Source organism: Chaetura pelagica, unplaced genomic scaffold (assembly GCF_000747805.2).
Source record: "Chaetura pelagica isolate M959 unplaced genomic scaffold, ChaPel_1.0 scaffold585, whole genome shotgun sequence".
Lineage (NCBI taxonomy): Eukaryota > Metazoa > Chordata > Aves > Apodiformes > Apodidae > Chaetura > Chaetura pelagica.
In genome coordinates this window covers 141518-157361 of record NW_009953404.1, presented here as the reverse complement: position 1 = coordinate 157361, position 15844 = coordinate 141518, and the positions used below count along the sequence as shown (strand labels likewise).

Genomic DNA, 15844 nt, shown 5'->3' with positions numbered 1-15844 from the left:
GGCGGGAGGTGCAGGCAGGGGGTCATCCCGAGGAGGATGCTCTCACCCGAGTTGCTCAATCTGGGAATATTTTTTTTTGCCGTGCTGCTCACTGCTTGCAAGTTTATGGAGGGTTTTTCGCCTCCACGCTGGCCACCCATGAGTAAGATTGGAAGTCTGCTGCTGTCAGCCCTGTGCAGGGTCTGGGAAGTCTCACAGAGAAGCTGGATCTCAGGCAAGGGCCATCCTACCACCAAGACATAACTTGTAGCCAGTTCAGGGCAAGGAGAGAGCAACTGCCTGCAAAAAATAGCAGAAGCATAGCTAAGACTGTCACCTTCCCATCCACAATGAGCAAATCCTTCATTTATCCTCTTGCAGAATTAATCCCTGCTATAAAAGCAGGTATCTGCACCATCTAATTCATGCACCTTCCATCTGATGCTGAGCTGTCCAACACAGTGCTTGCATCACCATAACCTTCACAATAGCAAGTAAATCATTAGAAAGAGATGAAGCTCTTTTCTTCCTCTGGCAGCAGAGCTGCTCATGGTACTTCTGTGTTGGCTGGCATCTGCCATGGTAGCACCTTTCAGCAGTCTAGGGAAGAGGACCCTTGTCTGAGACATTGCCCCAGCTTGTATTCTCCATTATCATGGTTCTTGTTGGACTCACTGGTGCACATCAGTCCAGATTCTTCATTATCATGGTTCTCATGGACTGCCAGCACCACAGAACTTCACAGGGTGGCTCTGCAACAACCATTCCCAACATCACCTTGAGAGGAAAACAGCATTTGCTGCTTCATGCAACTTCAGAGAGAACTTACAACAGCAATCCTCACCATTGGGTTCTTCGTTTGACACAGCACAATAGGGATAATGATGATGGATCAGCAGATCTGGAGGAGGGTTGTCTTTCTGTGTTGCCAACACCCACCCGAGTGAAATGGAATCGACACCTCACAAGTTGTTCTGACACCAACGCCCGCCCGCTGGCACATCCCCACCACAGGAAAGCAGCAACTCTGAGCTGACTCTAGAAAACACATCCCTTGGTCACAGGACCCATTTGCTGGAAGCAGACAATAGGAATCCAGTTTTAGCTCCTTAGAATCTAATCAGAAATAGTGAGGGGGTGGGGGTTTAATCCCAGGTAAAGCAGATAGAAAACCCCAGCAGGGATATGTGAGGAGCTTGCAATGGCAAGAGCTCCCATGCTCTGAAGGCTTTAATATCATGTTACCAAAGACAAACTCTGAGCTCCTGAGCACACTTCAGCACACTGGATACCAGCCAGTTTCCAGTCTTCATCAGCAGAGAGCAGCAAGAATTGTGTGGGCCTTCTTAGAGTTTCTTATTCTATCAAGAACAGGACACCCCTGATGCACAGCTCACATCAACTTATAGATCAATAAGCAGTCAGACAGCATGGAACAAAGAGGCCTTTTAATATCTGACAGTGAAAGCTGGCCGTACAGACAAAATCACTACATGAAACTGAAAGACATACTAACATACACAATAATACCAATATCCAACTGATAGCATCCATATGTCTTCTGCCTCAGACATGCTGTCAGGACATCAAGTGCTTTACTGTTTGTTCTTAACTAGTTTAGTTGAGTGATCTCTAAGTCCTGTTCTCCTTCATTTAGATAAATAATTTGAACAGGAATTTGCTTAGCCAAAGGGACAGAAGGTCATTTTCCAGGAGGGGCAGATACTCACAGATCACCCTCTCATTGCTAGTCAAATTTGTTTTACAGTTGGTTGCCTGTTCAAGTACCAAAGAGTAAACTGTTGAAGAGGGTATGACTGGTGTAAATGCCATCAGCTCAGCCCTCTGCTTTCTGGTGTCTCCAGGCACTCATTCAGATGACAGAGACATCTAAAGAAAAACACATTTTCCTTCTTTCTTTTCTCTTTGGGTTCAGTCTCTGCTGTTCTGCTTTGCCATCTTGATGCTAACAAACCAGGGCAAGCTTTTACTTCATTCCCCTTTCTCCTGCACATCCTACTGCAAGCTAACTTTGGCAGACTTTCAGAGTGCTTCTAATCACAGCTCCCTAGATCATGCGAGCGTTTGCTTCCCATTCACCACGATCTGATTTGTATTCTCTGAAGGCAGTGAGTCACTCAGAAAAACACATTGTAATGTGTTCTGCTTTCTTCTTGCTTGCACAGACATGAAATGCCCTTTTCCTGGGCTGAAGGGTTCCACAGTCTGTGGCCAAGACATGTTTGACTGGCCAGCTCTCAGCCTCTCAAGTCTGCAGGTCAGTTAGGTTCTGTTTGAAAGTTTTCATAACTCTTTCCAGGATCAGAGGCTTTCTCTGTCCCTCAGGTTATAGGTTATTCCACTCTGCTCTTGATGGCATAGAATTCTTCTCCTTCGTAACAGCTTTGTGCTCAGAGCTGACCTGTTAAGAGCTTTCTTCATCACTGGCTCAAGTTTGCTCCCTTGCACCTCAAGTAGTCCTCTTCTTTTGGAAGACTAAAGCTTGTTTCCATTTAAGTCTAGCACAGAATTCCCCTTGGAACTGAGATGAAATCAACAGAGCTCCATGCAGAGGTTATAAGAATGCCCAAAGGAGCTTTCCTGACTTGCAGGACAGCTAGACTGCAGGACAAGCAGCATTCTGTACATGCCCTGCTTCTCAAGCTCTTTCCAAAATTGCCTCTTGCTATTGATCTTTGTTAGGACATGGGGCTGGGTGGATCTTTCATATGAAAATATTTGACATTCCTATGACATGTCACTGACGTAAACAAAAGTTTTCTTGAAAGATATTAATTGTAGAATCATATCTAGCTCCCCCCCCCTTCCTCACTTGGGTAGTTCTACTGAAATCAGCAGCTCTGTTTATACAAGTTGATGTACACAAGCTCAGCATCATGGCAGAGTCTGTGCATGTTCTTTGCCAATGCTTGTTTTAAATAGTACTCTGCTCAATCTATTAACTGCTCTTCAAATTTCACTGTCTTTGCTTTTTGAATTGCTGCACTGGACTTCTCAGCTCCTTTTTTTTTTTTAATTTTTGAGACATCAGAGAATGACATTTCTTTGCCAATAAATCCCTTGATTAGCAGACAAAGAGCCAGGCCAGCAGGATGTGGCCTGGCATCACACTTGCTCTCCCAGCAGCCCACGTTCAGTCCCAGCAGCAGAACTACAGCAAAATAATCTTGCTACAGACTGGTATTTTGATGCTTAAGAGATAAACTTTAGGCAAACCCATTTTTGGCATTTTGACCCCAGCTGTTAATCTGACACTAAACAGCGTCAAAATGACTCTACTGTCTTCCAAAAACTTTCTCAGAAAGTGCTTTGCCTACAGAAAAGTAGTCAACAGAAAGGTTGCTGGCCTTGGCTTCACAGAACTGTCTTGCTTTTTCCTTGTGATCTCCCCATCTCCTGTCTGTGGTTGCCAGGTCAGAGGAAACAAACACCTTTTTGCTCTTTGTTTGCCCAGCTCCAGCTCAATGCAGCTTTGGAACATGCTGCCAGCTCCTAGACACTTATGGCACTCATGTAACCATCACAAATACAAGAAAACCCTCCAAGTAATAATAATCATGCCATAAGTCAAAGAAAGTGTGTTGTTACACAAGAGTTTTTACCTAAATTTGAGGGACAACTTTTGTTTTAAACATGCTGATAAGCATTTGATAAATGCTTTGTGGAACTATTTAGAACTGGAGTCACATTAAAGTTTTTTGTCAAAACTTCTCATACATCTGCTAAATGCACACAGAACCAAAAGCTCTGGTTTGCCTTGGAATCAATTCAGTGAATTGTGGAATATATCAGATGGAAGAAAAACACTTGGTTGTTTTATTTGTGTTAATTGCCCTAGGAAACTCACAAGTTTAGGTAGTTTCAGGCCTCAACTACCAAATGGTGGAATCTGCCTAAACCATTCCCTGTGTTAACTCCCAGAATACTTGTTAGAAATTTCTAGGCCTTAAAATGCAGAAATAAAATCTTCTCTGTTCCCAAGGTCTTCTTATTTCTCTTGGTTCCTCAAGGATTAATAGGGCTAAAGAATTACAGAAGCTTGGTATTTGTCACTCAGGCAGATACAGTCCTAACTGCACAGCCTTTCTGAGTAAAAAAGGTGCCAGTTTATATAAACTTTTTTTCAGAGCACAACTACTCACTCTTCAGAAAGCATTGAGGAATGTTTGTACTCACATGGTGTAATTAAATTTTGGGAAGTGAATGTTGTTCTTTCTTAGCACAGTGAAGCCTTCAGAACTCCTCAGAACAGCAGGCCTAAAAAAGCAACATTAAATTAATGAACTTTTATTTAAATACATCAATTACTATTATGCTACTTTACTATTACCTGGAAAACTGTCAGTAGGAGGAATATGTTGCTAAGAATAACAGATTGAAATGTGTGGAATTAGGTGGCTCAGGGGATTGAGAAAGATATTGATGGTTTTCTGGGTATAAATTGTTCTCTATTTTCCTTGTTTGTGTGGGTCAAATCTAACTGGAATCTCTACATCCAGCTGAAACAGGATCTCAAGACTCCTCATAAATCCTGCTATAGAACATTAGGAAGACACTACACCATTTGACAGCTGATGATTTCTGCACCATGAGTTATCAGTGTCATGGCTGGTCCCCACAGACAAGTGGTCATTCACACCAGAGCTCCATGGCCAGTAAGAGTTAAGAATGAGCTCCATGCTCGATCCCAGAGGATGTCTCTTGTGTCCATCACATCACCAAAAGTTGTCCTGCCTTTCCAGCAGATACCAGTTTAAGAACTTCCCCTGCAGTGGTGTCACTAAATACACAACCACAATGGAAAGCAGGCTGCAGCCTGACCCTTCCTCCAAAGAGGGATTTCTCTGAAGCTAACATGGCAGGAAAGAAGGCATTTCCCCACATGTTGTCAGCTGGGTAACCTTGGCCTAGCCTGTGTGAGATAACCTCTGCTACACTCCAGGACTTGCCAGGGCTACAGGAAAGTAAGAGATACAATTTTTAGCACTGATTGTCCAGCATATTGGAATATTGGCACTGTTCTATTTTAAGACCAAGCCAGGAATATTTTACTTTCCATCAAGACAGCCATTCCAAGGGGGAAACCCTTCAGAGCAGTCATCCATGCACAGGACAGTGCTTCTAAGCAGGCAATATTTTTCCTATCATTGCATTTTGAGTGACGCCTCTGCATCAGAGATCTGTAGATGACATGCAGGACATGAGGGACTTCTTATGAACCAAGTGTCTTCTGAACCAAGTCAATCAATAAGACTTGATTGCAAACCAAATGAACATTTGTGGATGCCACCTAGACTAAAGTCACTGATGAGTTTCAGTATGTAACAGTCAAGACATAATTAAAGTGTGTTTATCTTTGAAGAATTAAACATTAATGAACCTATAATGTGACACTATCCAGAGTTCATCCACTGGGAAGCATCTGGAGCCCGATCCAAAGCTCTTCTGAAAAAGATGTTGTAAACACCCATCCTTCAGCCAGCTAGTCTGACAACTGTGCCCTGCCCCAGGAAGAAATGAGCAAGCAAAAATAGAAGAATCTTCTTGCCAACATGCAGTGGCTTTGTTCAGCTCCTGCCATAACTGACAGGAAGGAAAAGGAGGCCCCCAGTACAGAAACTTACCTTTCAAAGGAATTTGGACAATAAAGACAATCATGGGTGTAACCAAAGCCCAAGATTGCTACCTCAGTATCTCAATCAGATGGCAAAGCTTCCTGGGCTCTGACCTTGGGCTTATGTATCGTTCTGGTAGAAAATAAACACTGAGCTTTGCTTTTTAATTATTCCTTATTTTTTTCCTTGCCAATGGAACTCATAAAGGAATTTTATACATCAGAGGTTTGGATCAAACCTCTCATCCATTCTTTTTGGTCCTTGGTAGTGATTGACTGCTGGCACTTTAGAAGGAAGGTTTAGGAAACAAGACAGAATGTGTCAACTGTGAGATGTAATTAAAAGCAAAATTCCCTCATGCAACATAGGCAGCAGTGAGCCTACACAGTGTGACATTTAGAAATGACTGGCAGTCCCTGAAACTTTATCAAAACCCTAGGATTTCATTAACTCAGGAAGCTCGTGCCTATCTTTCCCGGATGCTGTATGAACAATTACAGCCTTCCTGTTGTACAAAGCCTTTTTCAGATCACAACCCTGTCCACAAGAGAAGGGAATGAAAATTCCTTTAAAGAGCTGGAAAACCTCAGCAGAAGGAGCTGTAGGAGGCACTGTGGGCCCTGGGGGAGATGGACCTGGCTCAGTCTCTGCAGAAAACCATGAATTAGGGAAAAGATGGGAAATGTATTTAGAATCACACTTGTATCTTTTAAAAGCAATGAGTTAGTGAAAGTGATAAATGACCTAGTTTCTTATACATATATTTCAAAGCTGTTTGAGAGGAGCTAAAATTGATTTTTATTGGCTCTTTTAGAGTGTAATTTCCATAATTTCAGCTGAAATAAAATATTTTACTTTTTTTTTTTCATGCTTTGGCTGATACAGAATAGAAACAGCATATTTTCATCTTGGAACACTGTGCAGTCATGAAGGACAAAAAAAGATGGCTGTGAGGCCCCTCCATCCTTCTCTCTAGCTCACAGCAGCATTGTTCCATGGACCCTGTTTCCTAGAGTTTTATTCAGCTCACTATTACAGTTTGCCAGCATTGAGGTTTTCATCATCTATCTAGAGAGGATGGAGAGACTGTTCTTCAGCCTGATGTGGACCCCTAAACACTGGCCTGCAGCACAGGATACAGACAGCCAATCTACCCTAGTTATTCTGGGAGGTGGAACCAACCTCACTGTTATAAATGAACTCCCAACAAACTTCCACACCACAGAGCCCTGAGCCTTGCAGAAGAAAACTCCAAGTTAGGCAACTTTTTATTTCTGTCACTGATTAAAACTATCTTACGTTGATACATTTTCCTTGACATTTGAATTAATGAGCCAAATGCCTCTAGGGAATTCAAGATGAGCCTGTGACATCTAAAATGGTTTCTATGGCAGCTGCATGATGATACAAAGTGGAGGCTGTGACTTCACTGCAGAATCATACCAGCAGGACAGATTGTTTTTATCAGTTATTTAAAAATTATAATGACTGGTAACAGTGTAGCTAGAAAGGCAATAGCTGGTTTACACACAAGATCTATATGTAACCAGGGAAAGGGATTATCCTAAAATGTCATGACTGTCAAAGTAAATCCCTTTGACATAAAAAAATGCAAGTATTTCACTCACTCTGGGTTTTTTTCCATGGATTCCACAGGGCCCTAGGCCTGACCTCACAGGTTTTAAAAGTTGCATTTATAATTCACACACTGTACTGTTTGAATTCCTTAGAGAAACAAGCTCTTGCTCAGCAAAGACAAGAGTGTTTTGCCAATGAGAGACAGTCTGAACACATCAGTGGATTCCTCCTCAAATGTGAGATAGGGAGCTTGACATTTCAGATTGTGGCAGCTTTCTATAGGAGGAAGCTGTAGGAAGAACTCCCCAAACCATGGTCCTGCCACACCTCATCAATCCCTGTTTAGCTGTTTGCTTGGGTCAACAGTGCTTGGCATTGTTTGGGCTGAGGGTGAAGTAATTTCCTTCACAGTTTTATGTGAAGTTACACATCTGAGGCTTGGGATAAATGGAGATACCAACTGTTTCAGTTAGAACTTTTAACTTTAGAGCTCACACAGCTGATGAGAACAGCATGATGCCTTCTGGACAAGTGGTCCCCAGTAAGGAACACAAGTCCCTGGCTTACTCTGAAAACAACTTGACCATCATAGGAGCATTACAGACCCATCACATAGATCCTGCAGTCACTCCAGTGGGAGTGACTCCCTGATATTAAGGGAGAAAGGGAAGACTTGGCTGTCTGCAATGAAAAGTAACCACACTGAATGGTAGGATAGAGGCATGTGAGGAAAGCAACCAAATGTATCAATGGAAGTTGAATACTGGACTCACATGAGTTAAGACTCACCTACATTGGTGTTCTCCTGCATCCCAGATCCTGTCATTTGTGTGATCCAACTGAGCTGTTAACTTCACCCATCTCCTGACAGAGTCTGGAAGTGATGACTGTACAACTGCTCAGATAAAACAGAAAGGACAAATAAGCCCATAAGAATAAAATAGGTCAGCTTCTTTGTATTGTTCTTGGACAAAATACACTGCAAGACAGAAGTTTGACGGACATTTTCAAGTAATTGAGACCTTTTGTGTGAGACATGTCATCAGTTGGACCAAAGTCTGCCTTGCTTTCACCTTCACAACTTCTGGCTGTGTCAGAAATGGATTGATAAATGCAAGAAGAGAATTTCTGTTTTCCCATTCTAAAAGATACAGACAACATGAGGTGACATCCTGGCCCTTCAGATGCCAGTTGTGAAACATCAATTAAGAGCAACAGGGCTTGATGGAATCAAAAAACTTTTGCCCATGCTGTGTTGCTGTGTACCTAGACTTTAACTTCTTATGTCACAAACCCTAGTGCCCTCCCTGTTGGTTTTTTGGTTGTTTTGGGTTTTTTTTTAAGAGAGCTTAAAATACTCGTTCCTTAACTTTCCAAAGTGACTATTTCTATGCCTCATGCTTCAAAAAACATTGTCTAATGTTACCACTTTCTACTGAATTGGATGTGTTAATAAAAGGAGGGACACCTCTGTTTTTAAGCTGACAGGAAAGCCATCTAGCTCCTCTAGCTCAAAAAAACACTGTAAACTTTGAAAACTATGCTATGGTCAGAAGATACTTTCCAACTACATAAAAGCAACATAAAACTTTTGCTTTGAAAAACAAGCCACAAGAGCTAACACCACTTCAGTTTAACCACAGACTGTTCTGGAGGGGGATAAAATAATATCTGAATAACAGAAATGCAAAGCAACTGATCAGTGTTCCTTTATTTGTATCATCTGTTATAATAGCATTTCAGCCTTCTGCTTCTGGAGAACAGGGCTTTGGGGTAACCATGTTACTGGAAACTGGCAGTGGGAACCCAGCTCTGAGCAGCAGTAGGTGGGTAGAGTACCTTAATAAAGCAACTTTAATTTCCTGCAGACTTGAGTCTTTGTGAGATTGGGATCAGTGTGCTCAATGTCCTGGCTGGCTGCCCTCCCAGAAGAATGAGACCAACTTCATGAACTTCAGCAGACTTTGTTCAGCCAACACTTATCACTGAGAACAGCCCCAGTTTGGCAACAAAGAGGAAAATCTGCCCTTTAGAGGCAACCAATTATTGTATATTCCTAAAACATCTTATTGTTCTTGAAATCTGCTGCAAGGGTGACTTGCCATTTCATCTGACCCTCAACAGGAGACTCTACAGAGCAGACTCTAATCTCCAAAACACTGGTGTAACTCTGAGATTACTTCAGTGGAGTTATTTTGGATTTTTCAGACAAGAAACAAAACCAGACAGCATGGCAAGAAATGAAACTACAAGGTTTTTTTAGAGGAAGCTTAGCTAACTGTGTACAAGCAACCCCACCTTGCTAGGTAACATCCTACGGCACACTCCCACCACAAAGTTCCCACAACCATGTCAATCTTCCAAGAATGGACCAACATCAGATCAATGAAGAGCCTTGTCCTTTGATTTGGTTACAGAAAAAGGAGCAAATTCCACCCTGGGGCTCCAGAACTGACAGCTCAGCACTGGTCTTGTCACCTTCTGTTGATGGCACTGTCTTTCCTCGGGACTTCTAGACTTTGCCACTCCGAAGTAATGCTGGGACAACTGTAGAGATAAGTCTAAATGGATGGAAGCCAGTGTCATGCTGACCTTCTTCTGGGACTGACTTCCCAGTACCCACTCAGGTCATGGGAACGAAAGGGAGTGACAAAGTCACTACCTCTCTGTGCAGAGCCAATACAAGGCACATACTTTGGCTGCAGCCCTCTCCTGCTCCACAGAACCATGCACAAGCAAGAGATGGTCAGAGATGCAGAGCTGTCAAGGCGGGATCTGTAAATCTCAGACCCCAAGTCTGAAAGACAAGAAGCTTGGATGAGAATCCACTAGACCCGGATCAAAAGGACCAGGCTCCTCCCTTTTGCAATGGAAGACCCACATAAAGGCACGAAAGATATAAAATCTAAAAACCAGAGATCGAATGTTTTTCTTCCAATCTTTTAGTATTTTAAATCACCTGGGATGCTACCTATGGCTGCAGTCATGACAAAACAACAGTATCAGACAAGCTTCTTGGCTGTCAGCATCATCTTAAATGCTTCAGCACAGAGGAACAAGTTACACTCTGCACAAACAGGCTTAATCTTCTGAGACATCAGGGATCACTGCTCAGGCTTTGCTGACCACAGACCATACTGCTCTGGCTGGTCCTAGTGACACTTTCAGCAAGCAAACTCCTGCTACATAATAACAACAACTAAAAAAGCTGCAAGTGGGAACCAGAAACAGACCCTGGAAGCATTCAGGTGCTAGAACAGCCACAAAGAAACTGATACGGAATAAAACACAGTCAGCCTTATGCGTACATAAGACAACACAATATTTATAATAAAAAGAGAAACAGGAAGGCTCAGATTGTATAAGTTAAGTAGAAGTAAGTGTTGTATTCTCTTTTTAAATGCTCGTTTTCATATTAACGTCTTCCATCTGTTTGGGGTCTGACCTCAGCAGCTCAGCTGGATGTATTCGTCTTCTTGCCCATGATGTTCCCATATAAGGTGATCTCTCCTTGCCCATGGAGCAGGATTTTGATTTGCTCAGGTTTCGTTTCACTATGATTTGCTGGCTGCTGTGGCTGAACTCTCTGAGTCCTGCAAGGCAGCCATCCACACTGCAGTAGCTATGAAGGGAGGAGAAAGTCAGGAGTGAGTAACCAAACTGTGCCTGCAGACCTAAAGAGCTCTGGACAGTTCATTTGCAGGCTTCATCCTCTTTCTTCTGCACGTTTCCTCTGCATGATGCCTTTCCAATAAGCAGCTTCCACAAGCTTTTCCCAAGTAATAGAAAACTTTAGCCCCATTCAAAAAACTGGATGGAACTATAGGCTGGTATAACTCTCATGTCATTAAGGAACTTTGCTTGAAACCCTGAATCACTCTCCATGCAAACTAATTTGGAAATTTGGAAAATGCCCCAGGATTATACCACATATATGAACACTTGCCTTCAACTCTGTAAGACCTGATCCAGACACCACATCACCTCAACTAAGAGCACTTAAGACAAGTTAAACATCAAACAAGCATCTCAGTTGCTTCCTGTAGTGTTTACCTAAGGCTGCACTGAAAGATATTGTCTCTTTTATGTCTGTTGTGATTCAGAGGTGCAGACCAGTCCATGGAGGTCTCCTTCCCCAAGAGTCAGAACAACCAGACTTCATGGCTTTCCACCATGACAAAGTGAAACCATTTCACCATCTTTTTTTCTCCTTCTTATCTTGTCATTCTCTGAATTTGTCAGACATCCTTCTCCTTTATCTGTTACCTCTTTAATGTTACAGAGACGTGCGGAGAATGGTGCTCTGCTTCTTGGAAGGTGTAGGGGCTGAAATAGTCTGATGTAAAGGAGAACCTCAGAGCAGCAGATCCCTCTCCATCCTCAGCACTTTGGACACAATTGCACTCTCCTCTGCACCAAGGTCTGAAGAAAAGATGTGCAACAGTATTTACTGAAAGTGTTTCTCTAGCACAAAGTGATGGACCCACATCCACCACTCCGTGTTACCTATGAGTGCTGCCTACAGGGAGCAGACCTGGCCCCTCACTCCTCCGCAGGAAATACCATTTCCATTTGCTCTTTGTGTTCTCTACACGCAAAATACTCATCAGAAGAGAAGTGTAACCGATACCAGAAAAGCACGTCAAGTGAAAGTAAATCTCTTCTGGGAACTTGTAGGTAAATACAATTCCTAAAGGTCAGTGTATGGACTGAAAGCACAAAGGAAACATGATCTGGTTTTAAAGTTCAAATCCAGCAGTCAGGAGACTTGGATTATGTTCCTGGCTCTACCACAGCTTTCATACACAATCACAAGCAACCCATCCATCCCCTCTGTAACTTAGTTTAGCCAGTTAAAAGCCAGTGTCACTTTTCAGGCTTCCTGTGAAGACCAAAATTATTCTTGATGAAGCATTTTCTGTTCCTCAGAAAGCAAAAAGGAGCTACCCAAGATGGGCGCAGTGCTTAGAATTGCAAAATATTACATTTATAATTGCTATTTACTGAGTCAAATTCTGCAGTGATTTACAACCTGTGCATTTCAATTGGCACCAATTTAAATATGACTCACTGCGTATTTTAATCCATCATCTGTGGAATCACATGGGATCCTGAGACTATCCAAGAAGCTAATTGCAATAGCAGAGGCTCCAAAATCTACCTATTCAAGGTCTAACCACGGGTTTTTGAGGACTGGTAACTAAAATCTTGCAGATGAAGAGTTACCTGGTTGGTAAACAATTTTAATATATAGTGTAGTTTTGTCTGTTTGGTGTTTTTGAAGTTCCTCTCCTTGTTTCAGATTTAGCAGAGCTAGCACTACGTATTTACTGCTACTTCGAGGCACACTGATAACTGAGGCTCATCCCTGAGGACATCAGTTTGCTATCTGGGCAAAGCCTGGGCACGGGACTGCCATTCCTTTTTTTTCACAGGCCTCCCATCCCTGCCCCACAACAATCCTCTGTGCGCTTTTCCATGTCAAGGAAATGAAGTAACTACTCACCTGGTAGTTACACCAGCCACACCTGACATCTCTTTATGCTGTCTAAAGCTGCCTTAATTGGGTAAATGCACCAATCTGTTAGTTCATCTCCCACACATGCGACAACAGCCTCCGTCTTAAGGAACGCAAAGTATAAAGGGTGAATCTCACACCTATTTCTGCCTCTCCTCGCATCAAGAGCACTTGAGCTGCGAAGAAGCCCCGCGAGGGCGCTGCCCCGCCTCGCAGCACGGCGGGGGACAGGGCCTGCTGCTCTGGCACCACCAGCTGCCCTCCTGGCAGGAGCTGGGGGTAAAAAAATCCCGTTTCCTGCCCAATTCGGGATGGGGAGGCTGAGCTTTCCCAGAGCTCGGCGAAGCGCGGCGGGAAGGGCTAGGAGAGCTGCCCTGGGCACCCGCCGGGAGACCCACCCGAGCCCGCCCGCCCCGCTCTGCGCATGCGCGGTCGCCCCCGCGCCCCGGCCCGCTCTGGTCGCGCGAGTTGGCATCGGAAGTGACGTCACCGCCTTAGCCTGGCAACCGTTACCAGGGTGACCGGGAGGGAGGGAGGCGCGCGCGGGGGGCGAAGGACGAGGCCGCTCGGTCACCTCAGGCCCGTGGGGCGCGGGCCCGGGGGCCTCTCCCGGTGGGCAGGTCCCGTGAGGGGTCGGACCTTCCCTTCGTAAACCACGGGGCGACCCCGGGGCTGAGGGGGCGGCCGGGCTGGGCCCCGCCGAGCCCAGTGCCCACTTACCGCCTCCGGGCCGCCCTGGGCCTCGCTCAGGTGGTGCCTTCGCCCGCCCTCCCGGCAGCTCCCAGCTCCCTCTTCTCTCCGAGGCCTCCCGACATCTCTTCTGTCTTCTCTGCAGAGGTTTTTCCAGGACACCATTATGAGTGATCAAATCCAGTTCATTGTTGAGAAGCTCAATCAGGAGCCCTTCAGGAAGAACTACAATTTAATCACGTTTGACTCCTTAGAGTCAGTGCAGCTGTTGCAGCTGCTCAGTGATGTTCTGGGGGAGATTGACCCAAAGGTAAGGAAGAAAATCAGAGGTGCTTAGACCTGCATAGTTACAAACATCCTAAATGGGCTCAACACAAAAAAAACATGCTTTTATTTAGGTCTGGCTCTGTATAATCTTATGGCATGCTTGGATTACAAAAACAGCTTGTATGAATCTTCCTGGAAATGAACGTCCCTGGCAAGAATCCTTTCTGTCTATACATCTGTGTGTACAGACCAGCAAATGTTTCTAGGGCCAGGGATACTGGGTCCCTGGTGACTGGATATTTTTCCTTGGGATACAGCTCTTAACTTGCTTCTTACTGACAACCACTGAGTTCTTTAAGTCAAAGGTCAGGATGTGTCTTGCACGTGGGCACAGGGCAGGAGCTGATCAAGAGCCCGAACCTCTTGACTTACCTGTTATAATAAATATTGAATCCTTCTCCTTTGAGACTACCAATAGTGTAAGATTAGGAGGGATCATTCATACACTTGGATCCAGATACATGTGCCTTGGTGTGCTTGCATATCTGGTTTCTGTGGTGGAAGTAATCAGTTTGTCTGCACAGATGAGGTCCCATGAGCTAAGAAACTGTATACCTGGGATAAATTTACCTGAATACATGTTGGAGAAAAATCCATTAGAAGATAATTGAAGTTTAGTGATAAAAAAGGATGTTCTATATGGAACATCTCACTTCATTGACATGTCGTAAATGGATAAAGTGAATTCATGTTGCTAGTTAGTTAACATGACCTGGACAAACAGGGGATAATTATTATCTTTTTCTTTACTATTTAGCATGCTGTTGATATTAGAGAGGAGCTGCCAGAACAAACAGCTAAAAGAATGTTGAGCCTTCTTGGTATCCTCAAATACAAACCTCCAGGGAGTGTATCAGACGTGTAAGTATCTTTTTGTCTACAAATCACACTAAAACATACGTCACAGCTTCTACGGCCCTTAATTCAGTAGCTGTGCATATTTTTGACCTCGACTGTCCCAGTGGGTGTGTGTAACGCCTTGGAGACAGCTCGTCCCCCGGGCCTTACAGACTCTGGGGTAGGGGATGTCCCCAAAACTCTCCTGCGGGTTGAGCTGCCCTCGGACCCCGCAGCAGCAGCAGCTGCTATTGCAGAGTGAACCAGGAGAGGGTGCCGCACGACTGGCAGGGTCAGCCCCTTCCAGACCAAGGTTGGATTGCACCTTCCTGCTCCAAGTTATCACCCGGAAAACCCGCACTCTTCCCACATTGCTTTTATTCCTGAAAGATAAGTGTTTTGTCCATCTCGAGGTAGAATCGTGTTCATAAATATCAGCCGGGCATCATGAATGTTCTAGCTGCGCTAGGAACATCATGAGGCAAGTGGAATGTCAAAATACTGCAAACTGTTTGTTCCAAGCCAGTGTTCTTTAGTTGGAGATTTATTGGTATTTTTGTTGTTTTCATACAGGAGTGCATTTCGCCAGGGGTTAATTACTGGAAGCAAACCTGTAATCCATCCTCTCTTACACTGGCTTCTTCAGAGGACCAATGAACTCAAGAAAAGAGCTTATCTGGCACGTTTCTTAGTAAAGCTGGAAGTTCCAGCAGAATTCCTACAGGATGATACTGTGGCTGACAACAACAAACAGGTACCATTTGTCATGAATGCCAACATTTTATAATAATTGAAGTGCCAATAGGAGGAGGGAGAAATGAATTGAGGAGTTACTGTGGAAATACCTGTTCAAGTAAGTCAGGGTAAGAGTGTGTTGGAGTTGAGGATGAGCCAAGATTGGTAATTAAAATTGTGTCTTGACCATCTTTCTTCCAATAACCCTGAAATTGTATAATAAGAGGTAACACTGAATTAAGAGGTTATGAGTCCATTAGGTACTGGGTCCTAAAAAATTGTTAGAGCCATTTTGGCCAGGACAGGTTTTTATTTCTTAACTTTAAACCCTATGAACTACAACATGGTTATTTTTAACTTTATACATTACCACTTCAAACTGGTCTGCAAAATGTTATGACCAGAAGCCATTGTCTTCTAATTGTCAAATGATTGTACAGTATTTAGCACCTAATATTTGCATTAGTCTTATCCCTTTTCTGCTTCAACCATTTATTTTTTTTGTGAATAAGTAAAAAAATCCTTTTTTCTGGGCTGACATTCC

The 15844-nt window shown here is 43.7% G+C and overlaps 2 protein-coding genes across 3 annotated transcripts in view; one reads left to right on the top strand and one right to left on the bottom strand.

Moving 5' to 3' along the window:
• The window catches only part of P2RX4 (purinergic receptor P2X, ligand-gated ion channel, 4), a 20443-nt gene extending 6877 nt beyond the window's left edge, over positions 1–13566 (bottom strand). Inside the window, exons 1-2 of the mRNA XM_009998435.1 lie at positions 13432–13566; positions 12794–12984 (exon numbers count right to left, since the gene is read on the bottom strand). Of these exons, the coding sequence (XP_009996737.1) occupies positions 12794–12984; positions 13432–13566 (326 nt within the window). The remainder of the gene's footprint in view (positions 1–12793; positions 12985–13431) is intronic.
• The window catches only part of IFT81 (intraflagellar transport 81), a 38606-nt gene continuing 36140 nt past the window's right edge, over positions 13379–15844 (top strand). For both annotated transcript variants that reach the window (XM_009998402.1, XM_009998401.1), the window contains exons 1-3: positions 13379–13711; positions 14486–14589; positions 15139–15319. In XM_009998402.1, the coding sequence (XP_009996704.1) occupies positions 13568–13711; positions 14486–14589; positions 15139–15319 (429 nt within the window). In that variant the 5' untranslated portion in view covers positions 13379–13567. The remainder of the gene's footprint in view (positions 13712–14485; positions 14590–15138; positions 15320–15844) is intronic.